The sequence below is a fragment of the Thermobia domestica genome, chromosome 3, assembly GCF_964235325.1.
Source record: "Thermobia domestica chromosome 3, izTheDome1.hap1.1, whole genome shotgun sequence".
In the NCBI taxonomy this organism is placed as follows: domain Eukaryota; kingdom Metazoa; phylum Arthropoda; class Insecta; order Zygentoma; family Lepismatidae; genus Thermobia; species Thermobia domestica.
The window spans coordinates 324,591,888-324,607,015 of NC_137456.1; the positions used below are offsets into that span (position 1 = coordinate 324,591,888).

The 15,128-nt window shown below is 37.7% G+C and overlaps 1 protein-coding gene across 1 annotated transcript; it reads right to left on the reverse strand.

Moving 5' to 3' along the window:
- Positions 1-6,006: 6,006 nt before the first annotated feature.
- LOC145682302 (uncharacterized) lies at positions 6,007-14,130 on the reverse strand. Its single transcript, XM_081753878.1, has 3 exons — positions 14,095-14,130; positions 11,600-13,011; positions 6,007-6,103 (listed from the first exon to the last, which is right to left on the reverse strand). The coding sequence occupies exons 1-3, from the start codon at positions 14,128-14,130 to the stop codon at positions 6,007-6,009; spliced, it is 1,545 nt and encodes a 514-aa protein (XP_081610004.1).
- Positions 14,131-15,128: the final 998 nt, after the last annotated feature.

The window sequence follows — 15,128 nt, forward strand, 5'->3', positions numbered from 1 at the left end:
CTGGTAAAATTGGAGGTGACTGCTGCCATGCTGTAACTTTGATTATCTCAAGTAGATGCAGAGATGTCGGAAAAGGCAATTACATTGCTCAGTTTAGAGCTCAAGGGTAAAAATAACAAAAAATAATTTAGTTTATCTATCAAACTACTATTTATATTATTATGCGGTATTAAACCAAATCTGGAACTTGTGATATTTATTTACTTCTATCATTCCATCCGGCAAATTAGTGTGATCTCTACGAGAGGGAATGTTTTCGGGCTGGTAAAATTGGAGGTGACTGCTGCCATGCTGTAACTTTGATTATCTCAAGTAGATGCAGAGATGTCGGAAATTTTTATTCTTGTAGACTCAGCAGTTCAAACTCTGTAGAAGATGAGGTCTGGAGAATATGATTCTTAACTAACAACATTCAAACAAATTTACGAAGAACGTTTGTAAATGTGCAAAGAAAATGGTCTTGAAATTCAGAGCCGGAAACAGATAGAATATCTGGGTTTCTCGTGGAAACAAACTAGACATTCGTTACCTAAATATAAATTCATTTTCGATGAATCTCTTCCTTCACTGGAGGCAGAAAACGAATTTTCTAAAGATAATATATAAGAGACATTTTTCTGTCTACTATTGATAAGGCAATAACTGAGACGGAAAAACGCTCTTGATCATGTAGCAAAATCATTAGATCAATCACCGCTCTACATCCAAAAAGTGAAAACTTCCTAAATTACAACGTTGTTGAGTCTATGGCCCAGCATTATGGAAGTAATTTGGAAATATTCGAATGTAAACTCAAAATCCTCCCAAACATATTAAGTTGCGAATACAAAAACACATTCCCAGAAAACTACAAGGTAGATATCATCTCTGTGACTATATCAGCTTTTAGTGCTACATGTGAAAGGCCATTCTTTTGTTTGAAAATATTAAAGACATATAGGTAATTCAATGACTGATGATAGGTTGGAAAAGTTAGGATTACTTTATATTAAAGAAAATTGCTAAATCATTAGATCTTGAAGTTGTTGATAAGCTTAAAATTGTTAAATCGTTAGATCTTGAAATTGTTGATAAGTTTGCTGCTGCCCACAACAATAGTAGAAAAATCCTCTGAGGCATGAACCTATAAGTTACTTCTCTGCCTGTAAATGTATATTTCTCTGCTTTTGCTTAAATAAACCAGCCACACATTTTAAATGAGTGATTAAATAACGCAGTGATTTTTCTTACTTACTTATATTAGAAATCGATTCTATTAATGTATCCTAGTTGTTTGAGGTAGTAAATTCTTACATTTTCACTGTAAAAAAATAAAATTATGAACAACAAAGGTGAAATTCACCGTGAACACACACACACGCACACACACACACTAACACACACATTTATATCTATATATATACATGTGTGTGTGAACAAAATTTTTCATTCATTGGAGATGGCCCCATCAAAATTTTCTTGAGCTTTTTACTCGCCCCTCCTGAAAAAATCTACCTATGCTACTGATCAGAAAGCACACTAATTGGGACAGAAAACTAACAAAAGTATACAAACGTTTGGAATCGAAGAATAACAAGATCATGGAGACACTGAAAATATCAGTATGATGAGAAGAGCCGCCCCAAAGATATTGCGATCGAAGCAGAGGAAGAGGTGGATGATGAAGAAAAAGGGCCCAGTATATTGAGAAAAGAAGTAGCATAATGAATTCCCCATAGTGGAAACATTGTTGCGAGGATACTGAACAGGCAGCTGGAAAGTAAGAAAGAAGAAATGTTGGAAGAAGATCAATTTGGATTTCGAAAATGAAAAGGCACTAGAGATGATATTGAGTTGGTGAGAATTACTCGGTATCAGAACGAGTTCTTGACCCGAGTTGTGTTTGTGCCTCATCGACTGTAAAAAGCTCTGGACGGGATCAATTGGACTAAACCTCCGAAAACACTTAAAGAAATTGATGTTAAACTGGAAAGACCGCCGTTCATTCACAACCTCTAGATAGGACAACGAGTGAAGTTACGTTTGAATGAAGGAGAAACCAATAGTGTTAGACAAGGAGGTAATATGTCGCTCCAGTTATTCAACATTTACTGCGAATGTTTAATGAAGGAAGCATTAATGGGAATTGGAGATTACAAGATTGGAGGACACATTGTTAAGAAAATCAGGTACGGTTATTATAGCTAGAACGAAAGGACTACACGAAACGAATGACAAAAATGACACTGGATAACTACATGGAATAGAAATCAACATCGAAAAATCGAAAATCATGAGAATACTCGGTGGAAACAAGCCCTTACAACTCAGAGTAGAACAAAGAAAATTTCAATAGGTCGATCATTTCAAGTGTTTGGGAAGTATTTTGACGAGAGATGCTTCTGCACATAAGAGATAAGATCAAGAATTGCCACACCCAAAGAAACATTCAACAAGAAAATATCACTCTCAACTAACAGGCTTGATATTAGACTGAGGAAGAAGTTGGTCAAATCCTTATTGGAGTATTTTGGACATTACGGAAGATAGAGAACAAATATTTAGAAAGCTTCGAAATGTTATAGCGCTATTGCTAAATACCCTTTAAACAACCTTCGTATAAACAGCAAAATTTCTTAGAACCAGCGCGCAACAGGACAAAATTCTTAAAATCACAATACTGTAAAGTTTCTCGCTCACAACTTTCTATATGTGTGTGTGGTTGCTCGCCCACTTTTCTCTTCGTACAACCTAATTCTTAAAAAAAAATGGCTCACCTTAGCTTTTTTCACCCTCCTACCCAAGCTGAATTGCAAAACTAAAAGGCAATACCAAACTATTTACTATAATTTACATATTTTATAAAAAATATACTTATGATTTATATTGCCATTATAACAATACTTGTATTTCATCACTGTTTATTATATCTTTATTTGTATTTGTGGGCAGAAGTACTTTAAATTATGCACAAGCTGCTAAAAAAAGGAAGAAGAAAATTATGAAGAGAAGAAAATATATAGATGTAATTTCTTTTCTAGTTGTTATAGCAACGCAGAATAAATATATAAAATAAAGGATCCATCTTGTGTACACTGCATATACAATTTTTAAGAAGTGTAAAAGTTTAATGTGTCACATACTATAATAAAAGGTAATATGATGATGTCGTGTGTAAATGGATTTCGTTAAATCAGTAGCCTTAGTTATATATAAATATATGAACTGGTGATTTCGTCGTTATATAAAATTGGTGGTCCTCGCCGCATCACCACCTTTTACATTGAAATCACAATTTAATCTCACATGAATATTTCAAACTTGGTTTCGATTAAGGTTAGTTTGATGCAGGTAAGTACTGAATTGCACCATTGATGGATTTTCAAAATTTTGCAATGTCATACCTAGATGATTGAAGTCAACGCACTGCATCATGTTCTGTAAAAGCATCATCGGATTGTTTACTAACATCATTTTGGTCTTTTCATTGAATGAATATTTCAACAGTTCCAACTCAATCGACCAATCTCTACAAGCATTGGTGGGAACACACGTTCTCTTTCTGAATTTCACGAATATTGGAATCAATTTTCTTCCTGCTACATGAACCAAAGTCGGGTACATATCATTGAACAGTTCATTCACTAGACGAAGATGACCATAACTTTTCGCACATTGATACATACCAGAATTTTCATTACAAACAGTATCAGTAATGCAATCAAAAACATTCGAATGAGGAGAGAAGTCGGGATAATCTGGTTCAATCAATACCGCAGTATGTTTTTGGAAACACTCAGCAAATTTCACCAATGCAAACTCAAGATCTACATTTTCTATTCTTTCTACAGGTACTTGTAAGTTGGTATCATCTAATCCAAAAATCTATTTTCTTTTATAAATCATTACTCAAAAATCAAACCTAATACCATTAAATCTCTTTACATTAACCATAATCCACAAAAAAACAAACCCAAATACCCTTATAATGTGATGTTGGAGAATGATGGAGAAGATAAAATAAAGAGAATAACAAACGAAGATATTTTGAAACTAATAGGAGAGAAGAAGACGCTTTTACTCAGCATCTTTCGTAGGAAGACCAATTGGATTAGGCACATCTTGCGACAAAATTTGTCTTCATACAACTATAGAAGGATATGTGGAAGGGAAAGGAGGAGTAGCAACGAAAAGAAAAGTAATCAATGATTTGAAAATAGAATAAAATATTGAGTATTAAAAGAGAAAGCTGAAGATTGAGGAACATGAAAGAAGCATTTCCAGGCAAAAGCCTAAAATTAAAAAAAAAACTCATTAGTGCTAGGACCTGCCAAAAGCCTGAACACTTAATACTCGTAACACATTGACCAATCCTTAAATATTGAAAATTGTTAAAACTTAATATTTGGTAAATGATCTCTAGGACTAAGGAATATAAGTATATCGCTGTAAATTTGTAGGGTCCATATTGTTTCCTTCCATGAGTACATAACTGCTAAAAGAATTCAATTTTCAGAAGTTTCTACCCTAATTTATCTTGTAAGATATAGTATTGTACGTACTAACATATGGTCACATGGACGAATACAGGATCTCACTTTGCTTCACTGGACATGAGTTCCCTGAAAAATTATTCTTAAATTTTGGGATGCTTACATTTGGATCATTCTCAAATTTTGGAATTGTCAAAAGTAATATTTGGTAATTTTTTTCTGGGAATTCGGTTTCGTACTTTTGTAAAATTGGATAGTCTCACGTTGGTCCCTAAATTTGGAGGACTTTTACCACCTTCTATCATATGGAGGAGTACATGAACTTATTTTTTTTTCATAAGGAAGGGTCCCTTGTTGCGTTCCATCTTAAAATTTGACAGGTGTGCAATGCCACTCTTAAATTTGGAAATTTTCAAAATATAAAAATTGATAAAAAAAAGTTTCTAGGACTCGTGTATTGCTATATCTTTTAAATTTGGGTGATTCTGCTTGTGAACAAAACTTCAATATATATATATATATATATATATATATATATATATATATATATATATATATATTGAATCTGATTCACGTGTTCTGATGTTACATTACATATTTTGTCTTCAAAGTACACCTTATGAATACAGGACTTGAAACTTGATACGTAATGACTAAAATTCAACTCATAGTCTAAGGACATTCGTGGAAAGATGTCTTTGAAAAAAAAATCAGATTGGTGGATTTGTGTTCACATTTTAAACCTTAGGATTTGAAGTCACGACTCATAGTCTAAGATGATGATATTGAAAACAGTTTGTTTCGTTAGTCGAACACTTGAAACCCCGGATAAAGTTTGATGGTTATTGTGAATCTATTATCTCACAATACAGGGTGGCTCAAAAGTAGGTACACAGTCCTGCAGTGATCAAGTATATTTTAGTATATTAAGATAATTAGTTTATTTGTTTCTGTTTCAAGCTTAAGGTATGAGTGAAAACAAATTAGGAACAAAAAAAAGGAACTAAGTCACTATCTGTGTGGATAACAGTAGGTACATGATATAAAATATCATGAGACGATCAGGACGGGACTGTATATCTTAAGTTTGGGTCACCCTGTATTTCTGCATGGCAATGTTTGTTTAGCTACAGTGAGATAGTAACTGATATCGCAGCAATGCATACACTTTCTGAGAGAATAAACAATAACTTTTTAAAAACTTTTTGTCCTAACGTCATTAAAATTTGAAATAATATGTGTGATTAATTATTACAGCTCCCATTACGTATTTTTTTGTAATAAAAGCCGACAGTGTCATATACAAGGAAAGCGTATCGCGTTTCCCCAATTAAATCTGAACCCTTCACAGCATCTCATATCCATGAGTAAGATATTTTTTTTTTTCGATTGATAGTCATGACTTCAAATGAAATCTGTCTAATCTCCAAGAACACAACCTCAAGGGAAGAAAAAATAAGTGATCTACATGGACCAAGTAAACATCCCCACCCTATTGGCACTTATGAAAGAAACTGCAGGACCCATCTTGTGATCAAGCAGTCACTGGTCCATCAAAGGGGAAGTGATCAGAAGACCCGTAGACAAGTAGTCTTGTAGTCGTCAGTTCTTCAATGATATTTACAAGATTGCTAAAACAAGAATGATACAATGGATACAATGTTGGTGATACAATGAACCTCTAGATCCGTCTATGGGAGTACCAGTTTCTTTTAATGAACTATTGGTGTTTTTTTTTCTTGGGAATTTGTACACAGTAACTCTAAGTACACATACTGACTAATGCAGTTTTGCATTCAGATTTCATTAAAGATGTGTTACTTTTTTAGGATCTGTTTTCAAAATTCTAGTTTGCGATACTTTCTCTTATGTCCTTAAACGCGAATCTCGTTTGCCAATTTTATACACATTTTCCTATTACAATCTTACATGCATTGTTATATCAATTTATACTATATCAACTTCTTTCATTTTTACCTCTCAAATCTTTAAGAATCTATTCACCTACTAGAAATTTAACGAAAAGGTCGTATCACAAAATTATCGACTTTGTCTATCGGCAAATAACATTCCTGTTCTGTAAGTTTTAACGATTTAATTGCTCTAAAAACTTACCAAATGCTGCGAGGCATACCTGGTTTTCTTTTAGTTATTCCATGTTGCATCTTTACTTACTACATGGTGGATGAGCAGTCTTTCGATTTCACCAATGTTTTCTCATCTCACTAGGTCTGTCCACCACTCTCCGTACCAATGGTGGTTCGGCGCCAGGAGTTTTCCCATTTTCTTCCGGGCTGCGTCAACACTTACCACATGGCAGACATCTTGGATTTCTTTTCCGTGTTTTTATTAGATTTTCCTTTTGCTATAGTTGATCTTTTAAATTGAAAGATTTTGTAGTTGAAAAATAATCTTTCACCATTTTTGTTTAAGAATTTATTTCAATATTTGTTATAAAATTTTTAGAATAAATCATATCACAACCCGCTAGGCTTTATCGAAACCGGAAGTGCATAACATTTACTATAAAGGTAACCAAGAAAGTTATGTCGCTTTCTTACCCACCACCTTCGAACATCAATATGTCACCTAACATGTACATGGAAGATCAGAAAAAGTTCCCATCAGCAGTGACGACCTTCTTCCAACGTTCTGGAGGGCCATGAATTCCATCGCGGTAGAACTTGTTAGGCCGTGAAGCAAAGAAAGTATCAATTGCATTTTGCATTTCTGCTAGGGATTTGAACTGGCGTCCTCTAAGGTGATTGTCCAAGGAATGAAACAGGTAATAATCGAACGTGCAATGTCCGGAGAATTTGGCAGATGTAATAGTGTTTCTCATCCAAGGCGTATAATGGTGTCCCGGGTCATCCTAACCACGTGGGGCTTGGTGTTGTCCTGTAACAGGAGGATCCCTTTGCGATTTAGAACTGGTGGCGCCAGAGTTTTGAGTTTTTCTTGAACACGGTTCAACTGCTGACAATACACAATTGCATTGATACTTTGACCAGCTGGTAGCAGTTCCCGATGCTCGATACCGCGAGCAGTCCACCAAACACACAAGATGACATTCTTCTGATGCAATACTGGTTTCGGCTGTTTTGGGACCGGTTCATGGGATGCTAACCAATTATGATGGCACCTTGGAGCTTTGTACAAGACCCACTTCTCATCACCTGTCAATACCCTTTCCAGAAATGGTTATTTCCTCAGACGAGACACCAAAGAAACACAAGTATCTGCTCAGATTTGCCTTCTGGCCCTGAGTCAAATCATGTGGGACCCGTCGACCCAACTTGTAATGCTTTCCAAGTTGGTGGCGGTGCTCCCGAATGGTTTCTCCACTCACACTAATGATAGTCCCAGTTCCTCACATATCCATCCGCTGTTCCCCTCAATTGGTGTCTGAAGATCTTTATTCTGTTGGTCTTTCAGCACATGGTGTGTCTTTGAGTGTTTCGTCAGAGCCCTTAAACTTGTTAAACCACCGCTGCACTGCACAGGGACCAAAATATCAATCTAGTCCGAAAACTCTTTTCATGATCCGAACGTCATACACCTTGTGATGATGTTACATACAATGGTCTTTATGTTTTCAATAGTCTTGGTCATGAGATAATAACAAAGGCATGATTAAGACACTCGTATGTTGACCTTTCTGTTTTAATGTATTGTATACTTTTAGCACTTGCGAGTCAATGTTTGGTTTTGACTGTGCGTGGTGGACGAAACTACGTGAAAGAATACACTTTCTAGCGTTATTATTTCTCATACACATATTTACTTTGATGTAGCTTATATAGGTCATCATACTTAGCTTCCGTGCCTACAACATACATCAACTTTGTATTCCGTGAAATAAACCTATAAAACGAAGCTTCTCTATCTTCATACAGAGTTACAATTCGAATGGCATATAATGACACAGTGATTGTTACACAATTGTTTTGCTAAAGTGTTCACTTTTAAGGTGTAGAAATAAATATTTGCCCGTAACTGTCCTTTTTGCATATATTATAACATTAAAGGATAACTCAATTATTATTAGTTAAAAAAATAACTTTCTAAGTAAACCTCGTACAAAGACAGCTCTGAGAAATTTGTCTTCGCAAACAGACAAAAGTGTATATGTATGTGTGCGTCTTTGCGACGCAGAAAATCCTTTCGCTTCTACAAATATAGTTATAAAATTTACTCCCTCTACATTCTTAACCACAGTGCTTCATTGCTATTTTTAACTATTACGTTATCCATAGTGTGGCGTTGGTGGCTGGGAGCACCTTTGTGAGAAGGCACTGGCAACAGTGCATGCATTCGACAAGAAGACGTCAAACACATAAGTTACAGAATGAAGTGCTTCGATAACTTGTAAGAAAAGTATTGATAAATTTAAGTAAGTAAATCATAACAAAAGAGAAATGTCTTAAAGAAGAGAAAAACATTGGAACGATGCAACCTGGTGAGAAGAGGATGGAATAAACTTTCTCATACAGATAAGTCAGTGTTGAAAGTGTTTTACCCTCTAAGAAGAAATTTACGCGAACGGAAACCGCGAAGTGTTCTAAAGGGCCTCTAATAAATATAAAATCGTACGATTAGAATACAAATAATTGCTATAAATGTTTAGTGTTGTCTAAATGAAACATATATATAAATTTCTAGCTATGCATGATATCTTTGTGTTTCTTTGATTTCCTGTATGCATGAAAACGAAGCGTTTTAAGTAAGCAAGTAACTCCTAGTTCCGTTCATACGTGTAATTAAATACGTAGTGTTAACGTTGTAAATACAGCTTAATATTGTGCTCTTACACTGGGTTACACAAGCACATTCTGGTCTCCGAATTCTGGGTTTAGTATTTTGGAAGTGATGGTTGTGACAGGTTAACTTTGCGGGTGCCACTAGGGTCCGGTATGCAATAAAGACGGTACTATTGCATGGTGGATCCGAGCGGGGTGTAACTGGAGGGACCCGCAAGGTAAACAATAGTGCAAGGCTGTTATGACGGTAATGTTCCTAATCACTAAAGTCAAAACAAGTACCGGTACAATAGCACCATATTATCACTCATCCATCCGCCTACAGTTTAAAAGTAAAGTAGCGGATTGTATCAGTGTGCACTAACAAAAATACCGCCACAATATTTCTTTGCAGATGTAGCAATCCCCACCTATAATATTGGCTTCGGCGACACGACGCGAGCTCTTTAACTTGCTACAGAACATCATAGATGCTAAGGATACGCTTGCAACTTACCACTGCAAGAAACTGGGAACAGATTATGTTGCAGAGAACATATTGATGTGCACATGTAGTTGTGCGGACATTCTTCAATGATTTTAGCAAGCGCTGGAAGAAATATTCCAGAACGAAAGATCGATTTCTCCAGACATACAGTGACTTGATGAATCATTAAAATTTGTTCCAAAAGTGAGTGTTTTGTTCGAATGTTCGACTAGTACAGCTGGTCTGTCAACATCAAAGTTTGAAAGACTCAAAAAAGTATTTGGGCAATGTACAGAGAAAGGGAAGCAAATGAAAGTGAAGCTGTTAGCAGAATCATACAGCCAGAAAGAATTCTGTGTCTGCAAAATATTCTCTCTAGAATTAGGGCCAGCGGGACGCAGCCTCCATTATAAAAGAGGTTACACAAACCAGCTCTCGGGGAGTCACAAAGATTAAAAGTGGTAATAAGTCTCCTATACTTCTTCCAATGCCATACACAGAAGAGAATCTCAAACCTTATCTGCAAATGGGCATGATGGTAGTACTGATCAAAGTGAATACACATATTTGCAGTTAATAGTGCTCATAATAATGCTGACATATTTATAATATCAATGGTACCGTTCTAGCTTTATTATGATCAAGATTATAACAAAATTGTGTAAAAATATTGTGGCAAAACCCATGCCCGTCGTCAAGATTCTGTAGTCGAATCAAAGTAATGTACAAGAATGAGACGAAAGAATTAGCAAGGGAAGAAATTCACATCGTTGAACGACAGGTGTCAGAACTTCACCCAACAACAGTGACCGTAAATGAAATGGATGCATCTGTTGTGACATACATGATGATGGTTATAGTTAATGGAAAGATATGCCATACTTTGACACTCTCTCACAATATTGCTATATATGCGGAGGTAAGCCATCTAAAGTTAACAATTTGGATTTAGTAAATAACCAAACGGAACATGACCCGCAAAAATATTGTTTGGCCTAGCTGTGTCCTATTCCTCGATACGACTTTTTGAGTGTATTGTTCACATTTCACACAGGCTTGAAGTGAGAAAGTGACAAATGAGAAGTTTACTTGAGAACACCCAATGAAAACATGATGTTACCCAAATCTTACGTCGAATGATGGGTTTGCTCATCGATAAATCGAAACTGAGAAATAGCGTTTCCCCCATAATGTACAGTTAGCTATGTTCTTGTTGTTCTTTAGTTGCAGGCGTATATTCTTATTTAAATGTATAGAGTCATTGGGGGTGAAGTCGGTGTATTAAGGATAAAATGCACTACACTGTGCTTATGCAGATAGTTATTTGAAAATTAAAACTCATGCTAGATACAGTGAACCTTTTACTATAAACTCAATGGAAATGGACGTACAAGTGTGAAACAATAAAGTGAGGAAAGAGAGAAAAAGGAAACTCGGCGACTTACCCGCTTCACCCCGTTTGTGGGGGTGAAGTCAGTAGGTGCATGGGGTGAACTGGGTACATGTTTATTACTAATCATATGTTCTACTAGGTACCACTATTTCGTCATAAACCATTATATCTCACTACATCATCACTAGAAATTTCCCACCTTCAAGCACTCTTTCAATTCAACATTGTCTGTACACAAAGTTCCACTACAAACATTCAGTTTAACATTTTCCACAAATAAACTGTTTTTTATAAAAAGCACCGACACAGTATTCGTGATACCATGTGTCGCAACTTTGGCACTGTATCCACTCCAAGAATTTGGTACCTGTCTCGTTGCTGTATGGTCGTCCACAAAACCCACAGATGTTTCTGTTGTTAGCAAAATCGGCAGTACGTGCCGCATTGTCTTGAGTACTTGCCACCGCCAACTGAAGAGACCTAGGTGTAGGTCTATGTGCTAACTTACCTCGTTGCCCTGTCAGCTGTGAAATATGATCGGGGGAAGTAAGTATTTCCGTGCCCTGCCTGGCTCTTTTCCCTGTCTTGTGTGAAGCTCTCTTTGCAGGAGAAGGCAGACTCTCCCGCACTCCAAGCGTGACCTGTGATTCCTGTCGTCGGTTGTTCATTGTCTAGCCTTCTTTCTTCATGAGACGCGTTCGTTACAGAGACGTCGATAATTTTGTCATCACTAATGGCCAGTCTGTTCAATGGAAATATGCCAGTAGCTGTAAAACATGCTACACCACTTCCCACTGTGGCAGCTTTCCCCCATGCCTGATTCAGTAGCTGATCGAACTGCACTTTTGTTAGTGATCTTCCTGGGTTTGAGAATACCCACTGGTTGCAAGCTTGTTTAAAGAATAAACTAAGAGGGCGAAAGACACATTTGTCTAATGGTTGTAAAGCATGAGTCGTGTGACTCGGAAGACACAGAGCTGTGATTTCGTGTTCAAGGCAGTACTCTAGTACTTCCAACGACTTTGTGTGGGCTGCATGGCCATCCATGAGAAGTAAACAAGGCCCCTGTGGCTTGTGTTTGACGAAATGTTTTAGCCACTCTAGAAACGCAACGTCGTTGACGTAACCAGAATCCATCATTAGCACTTGGGAGCCTGGTGGTAAGCCATCACGATATTCGTTCTTTAATCGTTTCCCTTTGAAAATCACAAACGGTGGGAGAAACATGCCCGTAGCATTGCAGCACGCAATCACTGTTACGTTTTCACCCCTTTCCTTGGATGTAAGCGACACAACATCACGTTGCCCTTTTCTAGCGACGACTGCGTCTGGAGGCTCGTTGTTCAGGGGCAATACAGTTTCATCTACATTGAACACATTTGCACCCTTATCTTGAAGATTGAGTTCAATTAATACTCTTTCCAGCATATTGTAAAACTCATCCAGTCTTTCCCGTGTTAAACCAGAAACCCGAGCTTGCGATATGCCAACAGGTGTCCGTATGGAAAGCTCTGGGTGGCGACGCATAAAGCTGTGGAACCAGTCATACCCTGCTCCTCGGCGCGCTTTGTTAAACGGGTGATCTATTTGCGACCATTCAGCATAACGAAAGGCTGCCCTACGAACGTCACCTGGTGTAACTGGAAATCCCCTCTGTGCCAATGTTTGTAATCGGTATGCTAGAGCATTCTCTTGATCTACACTGAACACGGGCTGGCCACCTATAGCCATGTTAACTGTGCCTATCTTACCTCGGTGTACGTGTCCGCGCAGTGTCTCGAAGGGAACACCAAAAGCCTTACTTGCTTTGAAAATGGAGTCTCCAGCTTGTACTGCCTTCACTGCTGCTTGCATTGTCGCCGGCTTCCATTTCATGATAGGTCTTCTAGAGTTGGTCCTCTTTTTGTACGTTCGTGGCATCTGAAAATTAAAATACAAAATTGTCACACAGGCGAATAGGTCTGCATTAGTATTACTAACCTAAACTACGTGAATGTATCAATTATAAACAACTCTTGTGTCACATGGACATTGGAGTGCCTTCCTCCCCTTAACGGAGTGGCTAGCATGCTTTTCTGTGGTGCGCGTAATCCCGGGTTCTATCTCTGGTGGAGGCACTCTTTTACCGAAATTTTTTGGAGTCCACTGTTAATAATTGTACATCCTGTCCTATGTAGCTTTCCTGCTCTCATAATATGTTAAAATGTACGCAAACGGAACAAATGTGCACATTGGACCGGATGACCATGCCGTGATTGCAGTGTTGAGACATTGCTTGACCATTGCTAAGGAAAGTTGCTGTAACATGATACAGGTTTGCGTTGTAATTACGGTCCAGTTGTAACTCGTTAACAATTGGAAGTAAAAGTTTCATATTTATTATATTCCAGGTTCGGTGCGTTGTATTGGTTACTGAAACACGTGGCGTAGTTGCTAACGCCTTTGGTGCGAGCTGTCCCGGGTTCAATTCCCAGTGGGGTCACTCGGTCGAAAAGGTGTAACAGCTTTATCAGGTCTCCCATCCTGAGAGATTTTTCCTGGGTTTTCCTCATTTATACCAAGCAAATGCCGGGTTGGTATCTAACAAACAGGTCCGAGGCCGCTTTCTTCCCCACCCATTCCTTTCTTCCTTCCCTTTCCCCGGATTGTATGATCGGCGAGGGACATCATCCCTCACACGTGAAGAGCTTAAGGCTATCGATTCCGCAATCCCCATAATATGTATAATTAAATTAAATAAATAAATGTACGCTTTTCAAAGTCGGAAATCAAGACCAAAATTCTACATCTTCTACTTGGATACTACTATATTGAAACATGCATTTTTCATCATTCATACAGGAGAGGTCTGGTGCTCCCTGACCCCTTGTTCTGATTATGCCACTGTGTTTGATTATCGAGTACATCTTAAGGCCAAGTTAGGTTCAAACACAGCTACAACAAACATTGTATTTATTTTCATGCTGAATGTTCATTTTACGAGTATGGAAAAGACGTACCTACTTCACCCCACACAACAGTACCGACTTCGCCCCACATAGGTTACCCCGTTGTTTCTCTGCCAAATTACTATTAGTTCATAAAGCATCAAAACAACAACTATGTACTCTCTACACAGAAACCTTATCTTACTTCACGAAAAAATGCGCAAGTCAAAACTACACGTGCAACTCATTATACAGCTTAGGTTCTCCAGAACGAAACTTATAATAGCAAGAATAAATGGCATGAGTGACTCACCTTCCACACAAAGAAGTCTCGTGGTATGCTCGTTCTGCGATCCAATTTCCTTCTTCTCACCCTCAGTCATACAGCATGACTAACTGTTTCGAAAACAAACCTTTCTTCCTTCACTCGCCTCAACACGATGTTGTCAGTTCGTCATACCTTACACACTACCGACTTCACCCGACTACCGACTTCACCCCCAATGACTCTATTCAAATTAATTTGTAGTAATCCTGTTTGGATTAACACGCCTATATTTTGGCTACATTTATTTTTGTCACACTATGTTTCTAATTACGTGCAGTACGATGATAAAAGGACTGTAATACGTTTCGCACAACATCTGTCACTTTATTGACACCGAAAGACTTCGCATATAGTTTTCAGCACAATCCAAAATACACCAGTAGCACAAGGAGGCATGATCTAGTCGCACTATAGGGTACTATAGACGATTAGATAAGATTACATATTCAATTGGGTACGAATTACTTGGTTTAATGCCGGCCCATTTATTATCCACATCAGAATTTTTTTCGGCTAAATTCCTATTTATGTCCGCGTAGTCACGACACTCCCACATAAGGGCTGGCATATCTTCCACCTCGCTGCAGCGGCGTTTGACCCCAGTTTGAACTCGTACAGCATATACGCCCTTATGACGCTCTTTGGAGGTCCCACCTTCACTCTATCCTTACGCATGTTCAGGGTATAACTGAATTGACACAACCAGGTAGTATGTTCGATATACCCACACCAACAACAGACCTTCGCCCTATCTCCATTCGCATTCAGCTCACGGTATGAGG

Coding starts and splice junctions, on each gene's coding strand:
- LOC145682302 (XM_081753878.1), bottom strand. CDS start 14,130: ATGTGGGGCGAAGTCGGTACTGTTGTGTGGGGTGAA. Junction 13,012..14,094: donor GTACTGTTGTGTGGGGTGAA/GTAGGTACGTCT, acceptor TTTAATTTTCAG/ATGCCACGAACGTACAAAAA. Junction 6,104..11,599: donor ACAGCTGACAGGGCAACGAG/GTAAGTTAGCAC, acceptor TTCTTGTTTTAG/CAATCTTGTAAATATCATTG.